This window comes from Macrotis lagotis, chromosome 3 (genome assembly GCF_037893015.1).
Source record: "Macrotis lagotis isolate mMagLag1 chromosome 3, bilby.v1.9.chrom.fasta, whole genome shotgun sequence".
In the NCBI taxonomy this organism is placed as follows: domain Eukaryota; kingdom Metazoa; phylum Chordata; class Mammalia; order Peramelemorphia; family Peramelidae; genus Macrotis; species Macrotis lagotis.
Window position 1 is genome coordinate 273983125 of NC_133660.1, and position 16492 is coordinate 273999616.

The 16492-nt window shown below is 40.3% G+C and overlaps 1 protein-coding gene, 1 long non-coding RNA gene and 1 pseudogene across 8 annotated transcripts in view; 2 read left to right on the top strand and 1 right to left on the bottom strand.

Annotated features, from left to right (window-relative positions):
• DEAF1 (DEAF1 transcription factor) overlaps positions 1-16492 on the bottom strand; it is a 70319-nt gene that overhangs the window by 20124 nt on the left and 33703 nt on the right. For 4 of the 7 annotated variants that reach the window (XR_012477228.1, XM_074230729.1, XM_074230731.1 and 1 more), the window contains exon 11: positions 3016-3081. Coding sequence is in view for 6 of the 7 variants with exons in the window: in XM_074230729.1 (XP_074086830.1) it covers positions 3016-3081 (66 nt within the window). In the remaining variant the exon portion in view is untranslated. Of the gene's footprint in view, positions 1-3015; positions 3082-4481; positions 9036-16492 lie in introns of those variants that run through there. The other 3 variants (XM_074230730.1, XM_074230728.1, XM_074230732.1) reach the window with 2 other exon arrangements.
• On the top strand, positions 5317-5656 carry LOC141518578 (large ribosomal subunit protein eL31-like; annotated as a pseudogene).
• Positions 10652-15893, top strand: LOC141518579 (uncharacterized). The gene is made up of 3 exons (XR_012477229.1): positions 10652-10735; positions 13850-13997; positions 14840-15893. It is a non-coding gene; the product is annotated as an uncharacterized LOC141518579 (long non-coding RNA).

Below are 16492 nucleotides of genomic sequence, written 5' to 3' on the forward strand. Positions count from 1 at the left end.
TTTTTTTTAGCAATTTCTAGAAATAGCAATGGGACAGCTAGGTGATGCCATAACAGATAGTGTACTGGGTCTAGAGTCAGGAAGACTCTTCTTCCTGAGTTCAAATCTGGTCTCAGACACTTCCTCATCTGTACAATAGGCTGAAGAAAAATGGCAAACCACTCTAGCATCTCTGACAAGAAAACTCCAAATGGGGTCACAGAGTGTTGGACACAACTGAACAACAACAGCAAAATGATAATAAGATGAGATAAATTAAAGGTGTGAACATGTGCAAAGAGAAGATGAAATTAGCCCTTCTTAGGAATCCACCCAGAAAATGAGTGAAGAAACCAATCAAGGTGAAGCATCAACACCTTTCTCTAAAACAGTAAATGAAAACAATGAAGACCAGAGGTAGCACTCTTGTAGTTTTTGGTGGTCATTTTAGGTCATCCCAGCCCCTAGTCAGCCAGGTGCCTCCAGCCATTCCCTTTTCACAACTCCAAGCCACCACTCCACATCTCTCCTCACCTCGCCCTTGCCTCCTCATTGATCTCCTCAATAAATAACCTTCCTAGAGCACACACTGAGTCACTTTCCTACCCCATCACATTGGGGGGGGGGGGCTTGCTCTGAGTTCCCCACATGTCCCTCCCCTTGCCTCCTAGCTTCCAGTCCCCTTCCTCTAGAAGCTGCCTAAGAAAAGGTCTCATGCTAGCTTCTGATTTTTATAGTCCCAGATCTCAATCCATCTTGGGGTGCACAGGAAGGGTTCATGTAGGCTCCATCATCCATCAATGATGTCATCACAGTTGGGTAAACTACAATCTTTCCCACCCTATCTGTGGATTATCTTTTTAGACTTTTTTCCAACGGCCTGCTCCTCTTCCCTGCTACCATTGTCTGCCTTTGCCCTGCTTCTTAGAATCACAGGGGCACATAGGGAAGCCTTCCCTGACTCTCTGTTGTTGGGGATTTGTTCCAATTCAAATGAGCTTATATTGACCCTTTGGTGTCAACCAACCTTGCACTTTTCCCAGTAGAGTGCCAACTTCCTGAAGAGTGTTCTTTGGTCTTAAAAAATGCTTGCTATGTAGAAAAGTGAGTCATTCCCCAATTGATAAATGGTCAAAGGATATGAAAAGGTAATTCTCAGATGAAGAAATAGAAATAGAAAGCCATCTATAGTTATATGAAAAATGTTCTAAATCATTACTAATTAGAGAAATGTAAATTAAAAGTTACTACCTCACACCTATCAGATTGGCCAATATAACTAAAAAGGAAAATGACCAATGTTGGAGGGGATGTGTTGGCGGGGTTGTGAACTGATCCAACCTTTATGGAGAGCAATTTGGAATTATACCCAAAGGGCAATGAAACTGTTCCTACTCTTTGATGCAGCAATACCACTACTAGAGGGCTGTATCATGAAAAATCTCACCAAAGAGATCATGAAAAAGGGTAAAAACCCACATGTGCAAAAATATTTATAGCAGCTCTTTTTGTGGTGGCAGAGAAAATTAAAAATTGAAGGGAAGCCCATCATTTGGGGAATGGCTGAATAAATTGTAGTATAAAAATGTGATGGAACATTATTGTTCTATAAGAATCATGAGAGATGGGACTTCAGATTAGCCTGGAAAGACTTGCATAAACTGATGCTAAGTGAAGTGAACAGAATCAAAAGAACTATCATTCACACTAACAACAACATGGGGTGATGATCAACTATGATAGACTTATTCATTTCAGCAGCACAATAATCAAAGATAATTCTAAAAGACTTGTGATGGAGAATACCATCCCTAACCAGAGAAGAAACTGTAGGATTTAAATGAAGACCAAAGCTTTCTAGGTTCAATTTTCAAGTTGTCTAATGTATTATTTTTTTTCTAATTTTTTTCTTTTTGATTCTTCTTTCACAACATGATTAATATGATCCATGTTTAGCATGGTTATTTAAGTACAGTTTATATTAGATTGCTTTCTGTCAGGGGGAAGTGGGAGGGAAGGAGAAAAATATAAAACTCAAAACTTTGTAAAAAAAAATGGTTGCTGAAAATTACCGTTGCATGTTGGAAAAGTAAACAAAATATTTTTTTTAAAAAAGGAAAGAAATGCTTGCAAGTTAACTGATGCTGAGTGAAGTGAGCAGAACCAAGTGAACATTATAAACGTTAGTGGCAACACTGTGAGGTGATCGCCCAGGATGGATACAGCTCCTCTCAGCAGCTCAGAGACCTATTATGGTAATGCCATTCACATCCAGACAAAAAAAAGGTGAAGGGTCTGGGCTCAGAACAAATGTTCACTTTTTTAAAACTTCTTTTGTGTTTTTCCTTTCTTTTTCATAGTTTTTTTCTTTCCCCTTCCCCTAATTCCTCTTTCACAACATGACTCATATGGAAATATATTAAACCCAATTGAATTTGTACAACTTTTACAAGATTGTTTGCTGCCATGGGGAGGGGGAAGGGAAGGGAGGGTAGTAGAAAAATGTGGAACTCACACATTTTCAATGGCTGAATATTTAAAAACTACTTTTGCATGTGGAAAAATAAAATTTCAATTTAAAAAAAATGCTTACAAAGCAAAAATGATGGGTGTGAATGAGTTGTTGACAAGTGTTGCCTCAACAAGGACATGGGGTGAGGCCTTGTAAGGGGAGCTGCAGCACCCTCTCCAAACTATTCAGAGCATCAAAGGAACTTTTCCCTCACCCTGGGAGGATTTATGGACAGGAAGGACATCTAAGAAGCTCAGGCTAGGCCTGGAATTAGGAAGCCGGAGCTCAAATTTCAGATCTCAACTCTTTCTAGCTGTGCGACTCTGGGCAAATCATGTCACCCTATTTGTCTCAGTCTTCTCATCTATAAAATTAGCTAGAAAAGAAGAAAATGGCCAACCACTCCAGTATTTCTGCCAAATGGGGATCGCAGAGTGTCGAGCACAAGTGAACTCCAACCACAGGCTCAGAGGCAAGAAAAGCAAAGAAACGACTGGCCACCTAAGCAAGGGCTCCAGCCTTACCTTGATGATGATTTCAGCTTTCCCTTCGACATCTTCAGCTGGCTGGAAGAGCTGGCTCTGATACTGCTGAAAAAAGAAAACGCGGCTATACTTATTAGCACCAAGAGGCATCAAAGGGCTGGTCGCTGTGACGTCACTCTCCCTAAACTGTCCACTCTCATCTGCCCCTCAGCGGACAATCTCAAGGTCTTGGAGCAGTTCTCCTGGAAGGAGACCCTGTCCCCACTGAATGGCTTGTGGGGATCGAAGCCATTCCTTCCATTCCAGAAAAGCAATGTGGGCAGGCCAGGTCATCTCCTCATGGAGCTACTTCTTAGGAGCCAGTGATAATCATTCTGAGGGGCCACTGGTTGGCTGCAGCCACCAAATGCTGCTGACATTTACTCATGGATGAGAAGCCCTCTCTATTTCCCCCCTCCTCTCTGTCTCTCCCTCTCTATCTCTTGTCTCCCTGTCTTATTGTCCCATCATACTCAACACAACAGCCTCCAGTATTCCATAGCGCCAGATGGGCCAGACTGCATACAAGGTGCTCAAGCAGAGCAGGTCATGCTGTGATGGAGCAACCACTGATCAGGGCCATTGTCTGACTAACCTATCATGGTAGGTGGAGCCTGCTCCTCCAGGTGAGTAGTTATAATATCCATCCTTAAAACCTGATGCTTCTGAAGGAAAGGATGACTAACTTAAGAATAACAAAGAAATCTACTTCTGCCAAATGGAGGTACCATTAGTTCATATTGCTCAGGGTGTCATGACAACCATACATGGAAGGGCTTTTCATCAGATACTAGCCCCAAGCATGAACAGCCATGCCTAGGCCCCCTGGATGGTCAGTGTTCAGTTAAGGAGGTCACTGGGGAGCAGGGATTCTTTTTTTCATCCTCACTCCTCAACCTCTGCTCAGACTCCACACTTTTAGCTGTCATACCCCTTTAAGTTTCACAGGTGGGTACACTGTCCCATTCCCCCCCACCCCCACAACTCATCAGTGGCCAGTCCTGCTCCCAACCTGCCCTTAGGCTGTTGTCCAGTCTGTTCCTGACCCCATGTGGGGTTTTCTTGCAAAGCTACTGGAGCAGTTTAGCATTTCCTTGTCCAGATGAGGAAACTGAAGCAAACAGTAATGTGCTCAGGTTACAAGAGATAGTTAAGTGTCTGAGGTCAGATGGCACTCAGGAAGATGAGTCACTGACTTGAGGCCTGGCACTCTGTGCACTGTGGCAACACCCAGCTTTAAAACAAACAGCAGGTAACCTATAGGCCACCCAGTGGTAGATGTTCAAGGAATAACATCTACCTCCATTTTCCCATGGTCTAACCAAACAGATGAGGCACCTACAGGGTCATAACCCATGGGCTAATAGTGTTTCAGACATAGGACTGGCAGCATCCACTTTTCTCCAAAGGCATCCTCCGTACCGCCCCCCCCCCCGCCCCCCAGCATTTCACCTGGACAGCTCCAAGGCACCCAGGTTCTCTTCAGAGTAACTGGCAATGAGTGTCAACAGAACTGACACAATGAATAATCCTACCAAATGACTATTTCCAGGAAGCACCTAATTCCTCTTCAGGTTCCACCATTTCTTTCTTCTATATTACTAAAGAACTTGCTTTCCCAAAGAACTTCTGGGTAGAGAAACTACTGTATCCTTCCCAGACTAGCAAGTGACTACCACTAACTGACTCCCAGAAGGAAGGATTTGACACCCACTGCTCCATAAGTAGATGGATTTATGCAAAGGACAACCTTCTGAGTGCTTTTTCTTGTGACAAAAATCTATTGATGAGCTGGAGACTCAAGAGACCAAAGGATGGAGACACAAACCACTAATACTTCATCTTTCTAGAAATGAAAAAACAGACTTTGGAGAACATGCCATCATCATCCTCTTTTAAGGGATTACTTCACTCAAGAGATTTTTAAACTGCTCCACTTTTGGGGCAGATTCTTCATTATTATTTTCTCCATACTTTCAATTTCTGAAATTTAGGATCTGAATTATCATAAGGATCTGAAAAGTTTAATACTATGTTATATAAAAAAATGGGAAGATGATTTAGTCTTGGTTGTCAACAGTATGATTTAGCCTCCCATGGGAAGAAGGAGAAATGAAGAAACAAGTTCTATTCTCCAAAATATTTATTTTCCCAAGTTACTAACACCAGAAATGGGAAATGGGAAATGGAACATTTTCTCCTGGATCTGAGGGAATTTTGATTTTAAAAGGAAAATACTGAAAAACTACTCCAAGCATTGTTTTTAAATATTGAGTATCTTCTGACCTTGTCTCCAGCAGGATGACTCCTGCAAAGAAAGGTACAGAGAAAAAGAAGGGATATTTTGTCATCAATGAGGTGTTGAACAGAGAGAGTATACTATCAATATTCACAAGAGGATTCATGGAATAAGCTTCAAAAAGCAAGCTCTAAAAGAAATCTGCAAACTTGTCATTTGGGATCTCCAAATGTATTCATTGACACCAGACTCAACAAAGCTGCTTGGGCCAGAGGAATAAGGAAAGTCCCATACCATGTCCAAGTGCACTTGTCCAGGAAATGCAATGAAGATGAAGATTCACCAAACAAGTTGCAGACATTGGTTACTTATGTGCCTGTCTCCATTTTCAAAAGCTTATGAAAACTAAATTGAATTTCACTTAAATAATATAAAATGTCAAAAAAAATGTTTAGTGGGAAAAGAAGTATTTTTGGTCATTTGATGCCTTAAATCAAAGGGCTAAGGGAGGGGATAAGCTCAAGGTCATATAGGCTTAGATACTGTTTGTATGGGGGTTGGGGGGACTTCTCATTCTTGCAGAAGAGTGTTTAAATGGCTGAGGAACAAAGAAACATCAAAAGGAAATAGCAGTTCTTGGAGAAAAACTGGATCAATCCAGGGTCCTGAAATTCTGGGCCTCATTAAGGGACAGAGCTGAGAATGGCCTACAATGCTGGGACACAAGAGTGGAAGGAATACAGGAATGTCCCCTAAGGACATGTCAACTGCCTCAAAGCCTGGGAAGGATGTTCCTCACATCCAAACATGTGAAGAAAGTCAGCTGTGTCACTGGACCATCTGAAAGCTCTGGGTGAGAGTGAGTCCCAGGTCTTCTTCAAGATACACCTGGGAAAATCCCCAAGGAATATTTCCTGTTTTCTAGCAGGGTCAGAGGGTCAGAAGTACAAAGTGCTTCCATTCTAGCCATGGTAAGGAAATGTCACCAAACTAGTAAATAATTCTCACAACACTCTGGAAGAATATTTCACTAGATGCTGATTTTGCCACATTCTTCAATCCAATTAGGCAAAGTTTTCCTGTTCTTCCTCTGGATGTAAAGGCAGGGCTTGGGAAGGAAGCATAGAAGGAACAATCTAAGGATAATGTGGCAGTCAGTTATTTGTGCAGTTTGTGCTGAGTCAGTCTGGGTGACTCTATGCTAAAACTTTGTTAAAAGCTTTGAATGCACAGCAGCATAAGATGGGCAATGGGCATGCTAACTAATTTCACTTCCTCGTGATAGTATACAATAAGTAGCTGAAGTGATTTTAATCCCATCTACTCATCAATTCCTAAGCCAATCAAGAGATGAGGTGGCACTGTGAAATGTAGGGTGTGTTCAAGGAAGACTAGTACCTCTGGTGGGAGGGTTGCCAAGACCTTTTTAGGGCTACTTTCCACCTTTGATGTTCCCCTGGGCCACCTAATTCTCACCTGTGGCTCCAAGAGGCTATAGCACAGCAGCACAGCAGGTGGGCTAAATAAGGATGGGGACAAAGATAATCTAGGGAGTCTCAAACTCATTGGTGAAGTGCCCCAAACACATGAAGTCTTCCATTGGTGGAATGGGCAGAGGAGAACACTGTGTTCCAAGGGCCATGAGGCAAGCTGAAGCAGGTACTATGGAGTTCTTAGAGCTTGGATAGACATCGAGGACACCAAGGTCATCCACTGCATCTAGAACCATCCCCAGCTGTCTTGACTGTCTTGCTACTGGACCATGCCCCATCATCAGTACCTTTGCTCCCACCATGATGAACCCTGAAGTCAAAGAAAAATTTTATGAAAACCTGAAGACCCTGATCCATCAATGTACCAAAAGCAGACAAGATCATAATCCTGGGTGACTCTAACGCAAGAGTAGGTTCAGACTGCCCAACATGGCAGGGAGTCCTTTGGAGGACTGGAATTGGAAACAGTAACAGGAGTGGTCACCTTCTACTGAAGACTTCTGCATCTCATGACCTTCTCATCATAAACACTGTCTTCAATAACAAACTTCCTGGATGCACTTTGCAGTAACATTGGCATCTAACAGACTATGTGAATGTAAGGAAAAGAGATAGGATGTGAGAGTGACAAAGGCAACATGTGGTGCAGAGTGCTGGACTGATCACAGATTCACCTTATCTAAGGTAAACATTCACATTCTACAGAAGTAGTGGTACCAAGGCAAAATGACTACCAGAAGAATTAATGTCAAAAGATTAGATTCTCTGAGCAGTTTGTTGCTAACTTAGAGGTAAAATGGAATCAACACACAGTTGGCAACAGTAGAACAGAAAAGGAGAAGGCAGCTTTTAGAGATTTGGTGTACAGCAATGCCTTTGTTCATCTGGGTCAAAACACTCGCAAACATCATGACTGGTCTGATGAAAATAATGGGAGAAATACAGAAGCTGCTAAATAAAAAATGAGAACTCCTACAGGGTTTCCTGGCAGGATAATTCATCCATTTCTAAAAAGGCAGCATTTAATTCCATCAAAAGTAAAGTACAAGTGAAACTTAGAGAGATACGGGTCTCTTGTCTCAGGAAAAATGAAGATGAAATTCAATTTTATACAGAGAGTAATGATCCAAAGTACTGTTATGATGCCTTGAAGGTTATTTATGGGCCAAAGACTATGGTATATCTCAACTACTCAGTGAAGATGAAGACACATTGATTAACAATAGAGACATGATCCTAGAGAGATGGACTGAACACTTTCATAGTGTTCTTAACAACTGTCATCAACCAATACAGGAACCAATAACCAATTACCTCAAGTTGCCATTAGGCTCTTTTCAAGTGTCAAAGCACCTGGTGCTAATTCTATTCCACCTGAGAACTACAAGGTTGGGGGGGTCCATTGCCCAGCCAAAAGTTGACTGAAATTTTCCAGGTTATATGGCATGAAGAAATTATTCCCCAAGAATTCAAGGATGCTTTCATCATCCATCTCTATAAAGATAATCACTGGGGTGTCTCTCTCTCAGTCACTGCTGGTAAGATTCCTTTACCTGGAAGATGGTCACCTTTCTGAGACCCAGTGTGGCTTCAGAAATGGGGGGAGGGGAGAACAGTCAATATGGTGTTTGCTGCCTGACAACTCCAGGAAAAATGACAAGAGCAGAATAGAGGTCATAAGGTTTATGGAAAATTCTATCAAAACTTGGTTGCCTGGAGAAGTTCATCAGTATTGTACCTCAATGTCAAGATGGTATGCTTGCCTGGGCTCTGGATAGTGAACAATGCTCTTGTGATTTCCTGGTCACCAATGGAGTGAAACAAAGATGTGTCCCCATGCTTTTTTAGCATGATGTTTCCAGCCATTATAAATGCCTTCACTGAGGATGAATACTGCATCAAGGGTAGTTACAGCATTGATGTAAATTCTTCAACTTGGAAAGGCTATAGGCTAAGACCCATGTGGAAGGAGGGTTGGTGCATAATCTTCTGTTTGCAGATGACTGTGCATTTATTGCATCATCTGAAGCTGAGATGCAACAAGGTATGGATCAATTCTCTGCTGCTAGTGCTAATTTTGGCCTAACAATGAACACTAAGAAAACATGGGTGTTCCATCAGCCAGCATCACACCATCCATACGTGGAACCATTGATTACAGCAAATGGAGAAGTTCTGAGTCCTGTGGATAAATTCACTTCCCTTGGCAGTGTCCTTTCCAGGGAGGTTCACATTGACAATGAGGTTGACACTTGCATTGTCAGAGCTAGCTCAGTATTTGAGAGGCTCTGAAAGAAAGTATGGGAGAGAAGAGGTATTAGACTGACTACCAAACTGAAGGTCTACCGAGCCATTCTTCTGACTTTATTGCTGTATGCCTATGAAACCTGGACATTCTACCATCACCATGTCCAGAAACTGAATCATTTCCCTTTAAATTGTCTTAGGAAGGAAGATGGCAGGAGAAGATACCAGAAACTGAGGTCCTCTCTCAAACTAAACTGCAAAGCATTCAAATGTTACTAAATGCAACTACGAGAGGTTGTTAGAATGCCAGAAGTACACTCGCCAAAATGGAGAACTTTATGTAGAACTCACAGGGCAAGCACTCACAATGGAGTCAGAGGAAGTGATACTGAAGGTATCTCTTAAAACTTTAGAATTGATTGAACAGTATAGGAGACACTGGCACAGGACCATCCAGCATGGTGTGCCCTCATCAGTGAGGGTGCTGTGCTCCATGAGGAAGCAGAATTGAAGCAGCTCAAAGGAAATACGACATACCTAGGTTTAAAATAAGTACCTGTGGGAAAGAATCAAGTATTTTGTTTTTGCAAGGGTAAGAAAGGATATTGCCAGAATCTCACAGATGTCTGTGAGGATGATACATTACAAAAGCAAGGATGCCTGGTCTTTGTGGCAACTCAAGAGATGCCAACATGTTTACAGAAAGGACATAGTTAATACAAGAGTAAAAGGTGAAATAACTCTGCATAGGTTGAATGGGAGTCTGTACTTGCCCTTGGAGAAGGAAGTAGCTGTTCTTGCTCATTACTATAATGAGCAAGGTGGGGAACATGTTTGGGGGGGGGGATGTATGAATAGATGCGTGATCCTAGCCTATGATTGGCGTGAAGGGGCAGGAAAGTGCATATAACATATTAGCATTGGGGGGTTTCAGGGCCCCCTCCCCTTGAGAGAGATGTGCCATTCGTTAAGATAGCTTAATAAAAACCATTTTAATCATTCTGGATTAACTATTTATGAGCCATTATAACAGTACCCCAGATGTTCCCATGGACTGTTTGTACCAATCCTGTGGTAAAGAATTCTGAGCTCATATTGACCTGATAAATCACAGTTAGATACATATAATTTGTCTCAAACATAGTGAAGTCATTTTGGACTCATTCGATAACAAAGAACAAGAGCCAGACTAATCGAGATTGTCTTTCTGCTATATGGAAACTGCTTCCTCCTATGTATAAAAAACACAGCTAAGACTGAATACCAGTTAGTCCATCCAATGCTTACTGCCTTGAGATATTGAATAAATTCCTTTTAACTTTTTCTTCCTAAGTCTGCTTCATTGATGAGAAGAAGACCCCAACAAAGAGTTCTTTTACCAATTGTGGTGAGTCAGTCAGGACAACCCTTTGCAGGTGACTATCATCTATAGATAGCCTACTCCATCTTGAAGGAGGTACTAGACTTTTGTCCAATTGGGGGATCAGAGGACTCCCCCAGCAGTTAGTAAGTCAAGAAGTGGTCAGAAGTAAAGTCCTCAAACTCAGGAAAGATAAGAAATAACAGGCTCTGAACCTAATTTTATACTTTCTTATTTGTGCATGAAGAAAAAAAAAATGATTCCCCCTACAAAAGGTAGTTTGTGCCCATTGTTAGATCACCAAAGAATAGAATGGTACAAGGAGATACATGAAAAAGTTTGGCATAAGACAGCACTGCCTGCTAAGCTTGATCGGTAGAGGTCAGGTTGGACTAGACTTAGTAATCAAGACTTTTAATTATGGAAGACAAATGTGGTTGGATAAATATAGGATCTTGCACATGCTAAAAACCAAACCTGAAGAACCAGAATCTAGGAAGAATGGATTATGGTGCTGGTGTCTTTTTCAAACTGAGACTGACCACCATTCCCATGTTCATTCAATTCAGATTACTCAAAATTCAAAGACTTAAGAAACCACTTTTGTGGGGAATAATCAGAGAAGAAAGAAGTAAAGATTTTAGTGGGCCTCAGGAAAGTAGTGAGGGGTACTTGATGGGGCTACTAATTCAGAAGCCCTCTCTTTTAGAGAACTTTGAAGGAGAATGTGATGAAACAGTACAGAAAAAGAACTCAGAAAGGTGTTGGAAGATTGCTGGAGTCTCCAAACAACTTTCCCAGTTGTCATTAATATAAGCAGGGACTTGCTCTCACTGATGTTTGATTAGATTTGCAGTGGAAGATAAAGAGGGAAAACTTTGAGGTTCTTTCTTTCTCTGCCTTCATCACCCTAGCCAGTTTGGAGAGTGCAGAGGTAGACAGATGAGAAAGAGAAGAAATAATTTTCCTGGCTTACAGAAATTTGTGGCATTATAACTCAAGTGTAATCTCCAAAATGTGGCAACTGTGAAACATCCCAGTGAATTTCTGAAGTTTTACAGCTAGGATTCAGATGAATCCCAGATAACCCTTCCCAGAGAGCAACAGTTGAATTATTCTAATAGAAACTTGATGCCACCTATTAGAGAAAAAAAATAGAGATGAAGAAACTGATTTTAAATGACTCAACAGAATTTAATTGTTTAGATACAATTATAGAAAAGTCACCTAAATTGAAGTAGACTGCAACCCCACAAGTCAAAGGATAGCAGTTGATCTATACAGGAGATTTGGTGAAATGTTAGATAGTTGGAAATGAGATGGACTTAAGAAAACAGAGAAGGTGAAGGGAATGTTCATTTCAAAATCAAAGTCCACTGGAGAGATATAAAGGACAAAGTTTAAGCAAGTAAGGATGAGATGACAGTGAATCAAAAGCTAAAAAGAACTAAAATTGGTTTGCAATGACTGTGAATGGGAGGGTTAGAGTTTGGAAAGAAGTATGAGAAGGTTTTTGATTCCACTGAGATATGGAGCTGAGTAACTTTTTAGAGAAATGCCTGTCAGCAATTTCAGACAAATTGTATTCTATCAAGCAATAACTTTCACCAAATGGAAACCCTTAGAAGTAAATTTGCAGCATGAGATTCCCAATCCTTAGCACCTTAAGTGCTCCAAAGGGAACTCCTTAAGATTTCCCAGTTTGGGAATTGAGAAAGATCAGACTCACACTTTATCTGACCTCTTAGTTTTCTGGGAGGGTTAGGCTAAGAATACAAGGGAAACTGATTTGATGTATTGGGTGATTTTAAAGGAACCAAAAAGGTTTAGGGGATAGTGAATGCGCCACCATGAATCTTTGAAAGAGACCTAAGTGAAAGTAGTGAGTGGGCTCTGAAAGAATCTGAGGTGCTGACAGCCCTTGGGAAAATTAAGATTATGAATATAATCATTAGTGAATTTAAATTCAGATGTGATTTAGTCAAAATTTGTCCAGAAACTAAATCAAATTGTGGTCTCATTTACAGTGAAATGAATTCTCCTACTGGGAGAATTGTGATAAATCAGAATTTAATGCAAAATACATTTGCTATTTGGCACTAAGGAATGCACAGATCAGGAAAACATGAGTTCAAATCCCAGTCTCAAAAATTTTTTGGTTGGGGCACTTAGGTGGCACAGTGGATAGAGCACTGGCCCTAGAGTCAGGAGGACCCTTACTTAGCTGTGTGACCTTGGGCAAGTCACTTAAACCCATTGCCTTGCAAAAACCAAAAAAGAAAAAATCTATTAGTGAATGACCTTAAATACATTACTTCATCCCTGTTTCTCAAAGTTTGCTACCCAGGGTTGTTGTGAGGATCACATGACATAATAATTGTTAAGTGCTTAGCACAATGTTTGGCAAATGGTAAACACTATATAAACATTAGCAAATGCAAGTATTCCTAATTGGTCTTGAATGTTATCAGAATAGAATGCCAAAAGTGTTAAAAAAAAATGAATGATTCTCCATGGAAGGTAGCCTGGAAATACATTCACCTGAATTATCAGTCAGTCATCTGACTAGTATTAAGTTTTGTTTCAAGTTTTAGAAACGGAGGTGAAGTAATGATATTGTATGATATTGTATGTATTATTATTTGATACTGTATGTATTATTACTTTGTTGTAAAACTTCTTATAATGTGAAATTTGGAAAACCACTTTATCAGGACAGTGTTAGAAAATCAACTTTTCTTTTAATCTGGATGCTGTTAGATTACAATTAAGCTATTTAAAGAATGTGGTCAAAATGCTTGAAAACTATAAAATACTTAATGGGGTATATTTAGCTCTAAAGTGAATAAAAATAGTAACTTCTTATTGGGAGAAAAAAAGTAGCAAAGTCCTCTTTACATTGTCCTTATCTGGGAGGTTACTTGGGACTTTCTACTTGGGCAAGGTCCTAAGATCTGATCAGTCCTGATGACTACATGTTATAAAATTCTAAAGTAATGAAGTTTGAGAAACTAGGACCACTCCCAGCCAAAGTGGGGAAACCTAAAAATTTGCTTATTCAGTGAGTTTCATCTAAGATTATATAGCCATCACTTATAAAAATTATATCTGTTAAAAATAATATGCAGTTGCATATTATTGCATAATAATATGAAGTTGCATCTATGAACTTGTTAACAATAAATCTTAGATTCAAAGATTTCATTTTGTCTTGAGGATTAATAGGCATATGGATATGTAAGTCTGGAGACTAACTGTAGGTTCTGAGTCAACTATCATGAATTCACTATATGTGTGAAACTCCAAATGTGGTTATTCTTAATTTAGAAATGTGGCTATTCTTAATGAAGGATAAATGCAATGTTCTTAGTATATGCTCATTGTTAATTGCTGTTGAAACATGAGAAAAATAATAACTCTAAGCCATGATTAATGAAATTTTGCTATTTGCAGTAAAATCTCATAGGACTATATTGTACTGAATTTTAATTACAGCTATGATACTCTGACCTGCCATTAAGCCAAGTAATCCACCATTCAAGTGAAAAGTCATGTGCTGAATAAAGAGAGTGAGGTCTGCAAACTGCTACAGGAAGTTGTCTGTGCCTGGGAAAGTTAAGGGGATGACCTTGTGAAGGCAAAGGTAGGAGCTTCTTGACTTAGTTTCCCCATTGTGCTATTTCCTTTACAAATAGGTAAATTTTTCCCACCTGCTTATTTCTGAGCCTGGCTTTTGATAGCCAGTGAATAATGTGGAATTTTGCTACATGATTGTCTATAAAATATTAACTCTCACCTGGAAACAAAGCTAAGGGAAGTTTTCCCTTGTTATGGTTTGTTAGGTCAGTTTGTGCCCTTGAAAAGATAGTTTTGATACAGTTATAACCATGTCACTCCTTTTTCCTTCCAAAGCTAATTTTCATAATTATGACAGGTGAATTATAGTTTTATTATTTAAATTCTTTATGCATTAATAGATTAATGCTAAAATATCTGAGTTATTATAATAGGATAAAATATGGTTTCCAAATGTTTCTAATGGGATATACAGCTTTGAGTAGGTTTTAGTAACAGAATCTCAAAACTGGAATAAGAATTTTACATACTTTGCATTAATAATTGTAAAGAATTTTAAATAATATTTTATTCTACTACATTTTGTTTTTAGATTTTTTTGCTAGGCAATGGGGTTAAGTGGCTTGTCCAAGGCCACACAGCTAGGTAATTATTAAGTGTCTGAGGCCAGACTTGAACTCAGGTACTCCTGACTCCAGGGCTGGTACTCTATCCACTATGCACCTAGCCTCCCCACTCTACTACATTTGAAGTATCTATGTGATAGCACTATGAAAGAAGAGGTTGATTAGCAAGTCAGGCCTGCCTTTATGCTTTTTTTGAGGTCTGAATTAGTTTGTACTACATAAACTACTGAAAAAGCAAATTTAGAAGGTTATATGCACTAAGAGTGAGTCTTGTTATTGGCAGATTTTAGCAGAATTACTTGGAAATTTCTGTGACTTGGAACCCGAGAAGCAATCTACTAAGAGACCCCTCAAAGCTTCCCTGAGAATGAGGCCTCTTCCACAATGATCAAGGAAGATGTTTCCAGGACCTGGGGAACTCCATGGGACACCTAGGACTCAACACAAAGTGGACTGATGGAATGAACCTTGGGTGGGTCAGGTTACCAGGGGACAAGGAGACTTGATGGCATTTCATATTGATGATCATTAGCAAGCTTCTCTGGCTTTTTTGACTCCTTAATTCCTTTTCTTAATATTTGGGAACATTATTAACTTCAGTTGACCAAAACTTGACTTATGGAAAAAAAGTTAACTTTTCAGATTCCTCAGGAAGAAATCAAAGAGAAATCTGAAGTCCCTCAAGGATTTTGTTATTACCCAGGCTGATTGTATAAAAGAGGATGTCCTGACCCTAGGTTTTCTTGGCTACCTTTTCTTGTTCTTAAGGGACAAAGGCCATTGAGACCCTGCTTAATAACCAGGGTTGTCTTTTGCAACACTGAAGAAAATATGAGGTTATGAGTTTTGTGATTCTCATGACACCGGTACATTTGTGCCCTGCTGTCAGGTCAATGCTTAAGAGTCACTACTGCTTATTCCATTTGATTCAGTCAGTTGTGGGGCTCCACCATAGATAGGGTTAGCACCAAAGAGAGAATTTGGGGAAGTCCAGCTAACTGGGATGACTTAGTCTGGGTGACGCCCTTTTAAACCCTTGTTAAACACTTTGAAAATGTGGCAGCATAAGAAGGCAATGGGCATGCCACCAATTCCATCTCCCTGTGCTCCTCCTCTGCAAGGAAGGAGTAGCTGAGGCAATCCTAATCCCATGTCCTCATCAATTCCGTGGACTGATTGGAGACGAAGTAGCACCAACCTTATCTCCTCAAGATTGTCTTTCTGATACATGGAAATTGCTTACCTCTGTGTATAAAAAGCAGGGCGCAGATTGAATTTTGGTTGGCCCACCCAATGCCCACTGCCTTGGCACTTTTAATAAACACCTTTTAACTTTCTCTTTCTGAGGCTGCTTCGGCCCCAACAAAGATTTCTTTTCATGACAGTTTTTATAGTGGATTTATAGATGGTGGGGGAGGGAAACAGAGAGAAAATGAAGGAGAGGGACAGAAAAGAGGGATAGACACAGAAAGAAGAGCCAGAGACAGAAACACAGAAAGAAAAAAGGAGACCAAGAGGAGAGGGGAAGAAGGCAGAGGCAGAGACGGAGGGAGAGAAGGAGTGTCCAAAAGGCTATTTGTCCATTTAGAAAATTTTAAGCAAGTTCTGATGATTTTAATTTTCCCAATCAATACTTCTATTTGTCTGAAGTTGTAACTGCAGAGAGGTGAACACAGTCAGTTCCTCTTTTCCCATGGCCTCCCAGAATATTGTGCCTCTTCTCTGGGATGGCAGATGTGAGAATTTCTGACCCTGAGCAGATGTCAGAGGACTCAGAAAAAGCTTTACTCAACCAGGTATTAGTGTTGCTTTGTGATACCCTAGGTGGGTATGCAAGGGGAAGGACGCTAGTGTTTGGATTTCAGGACCTGAGTTCAAATTCTGATTCAGAACTTACTAGGATAGGGCAGCTAGGTGCCAGAGTGGATAGAAAGTA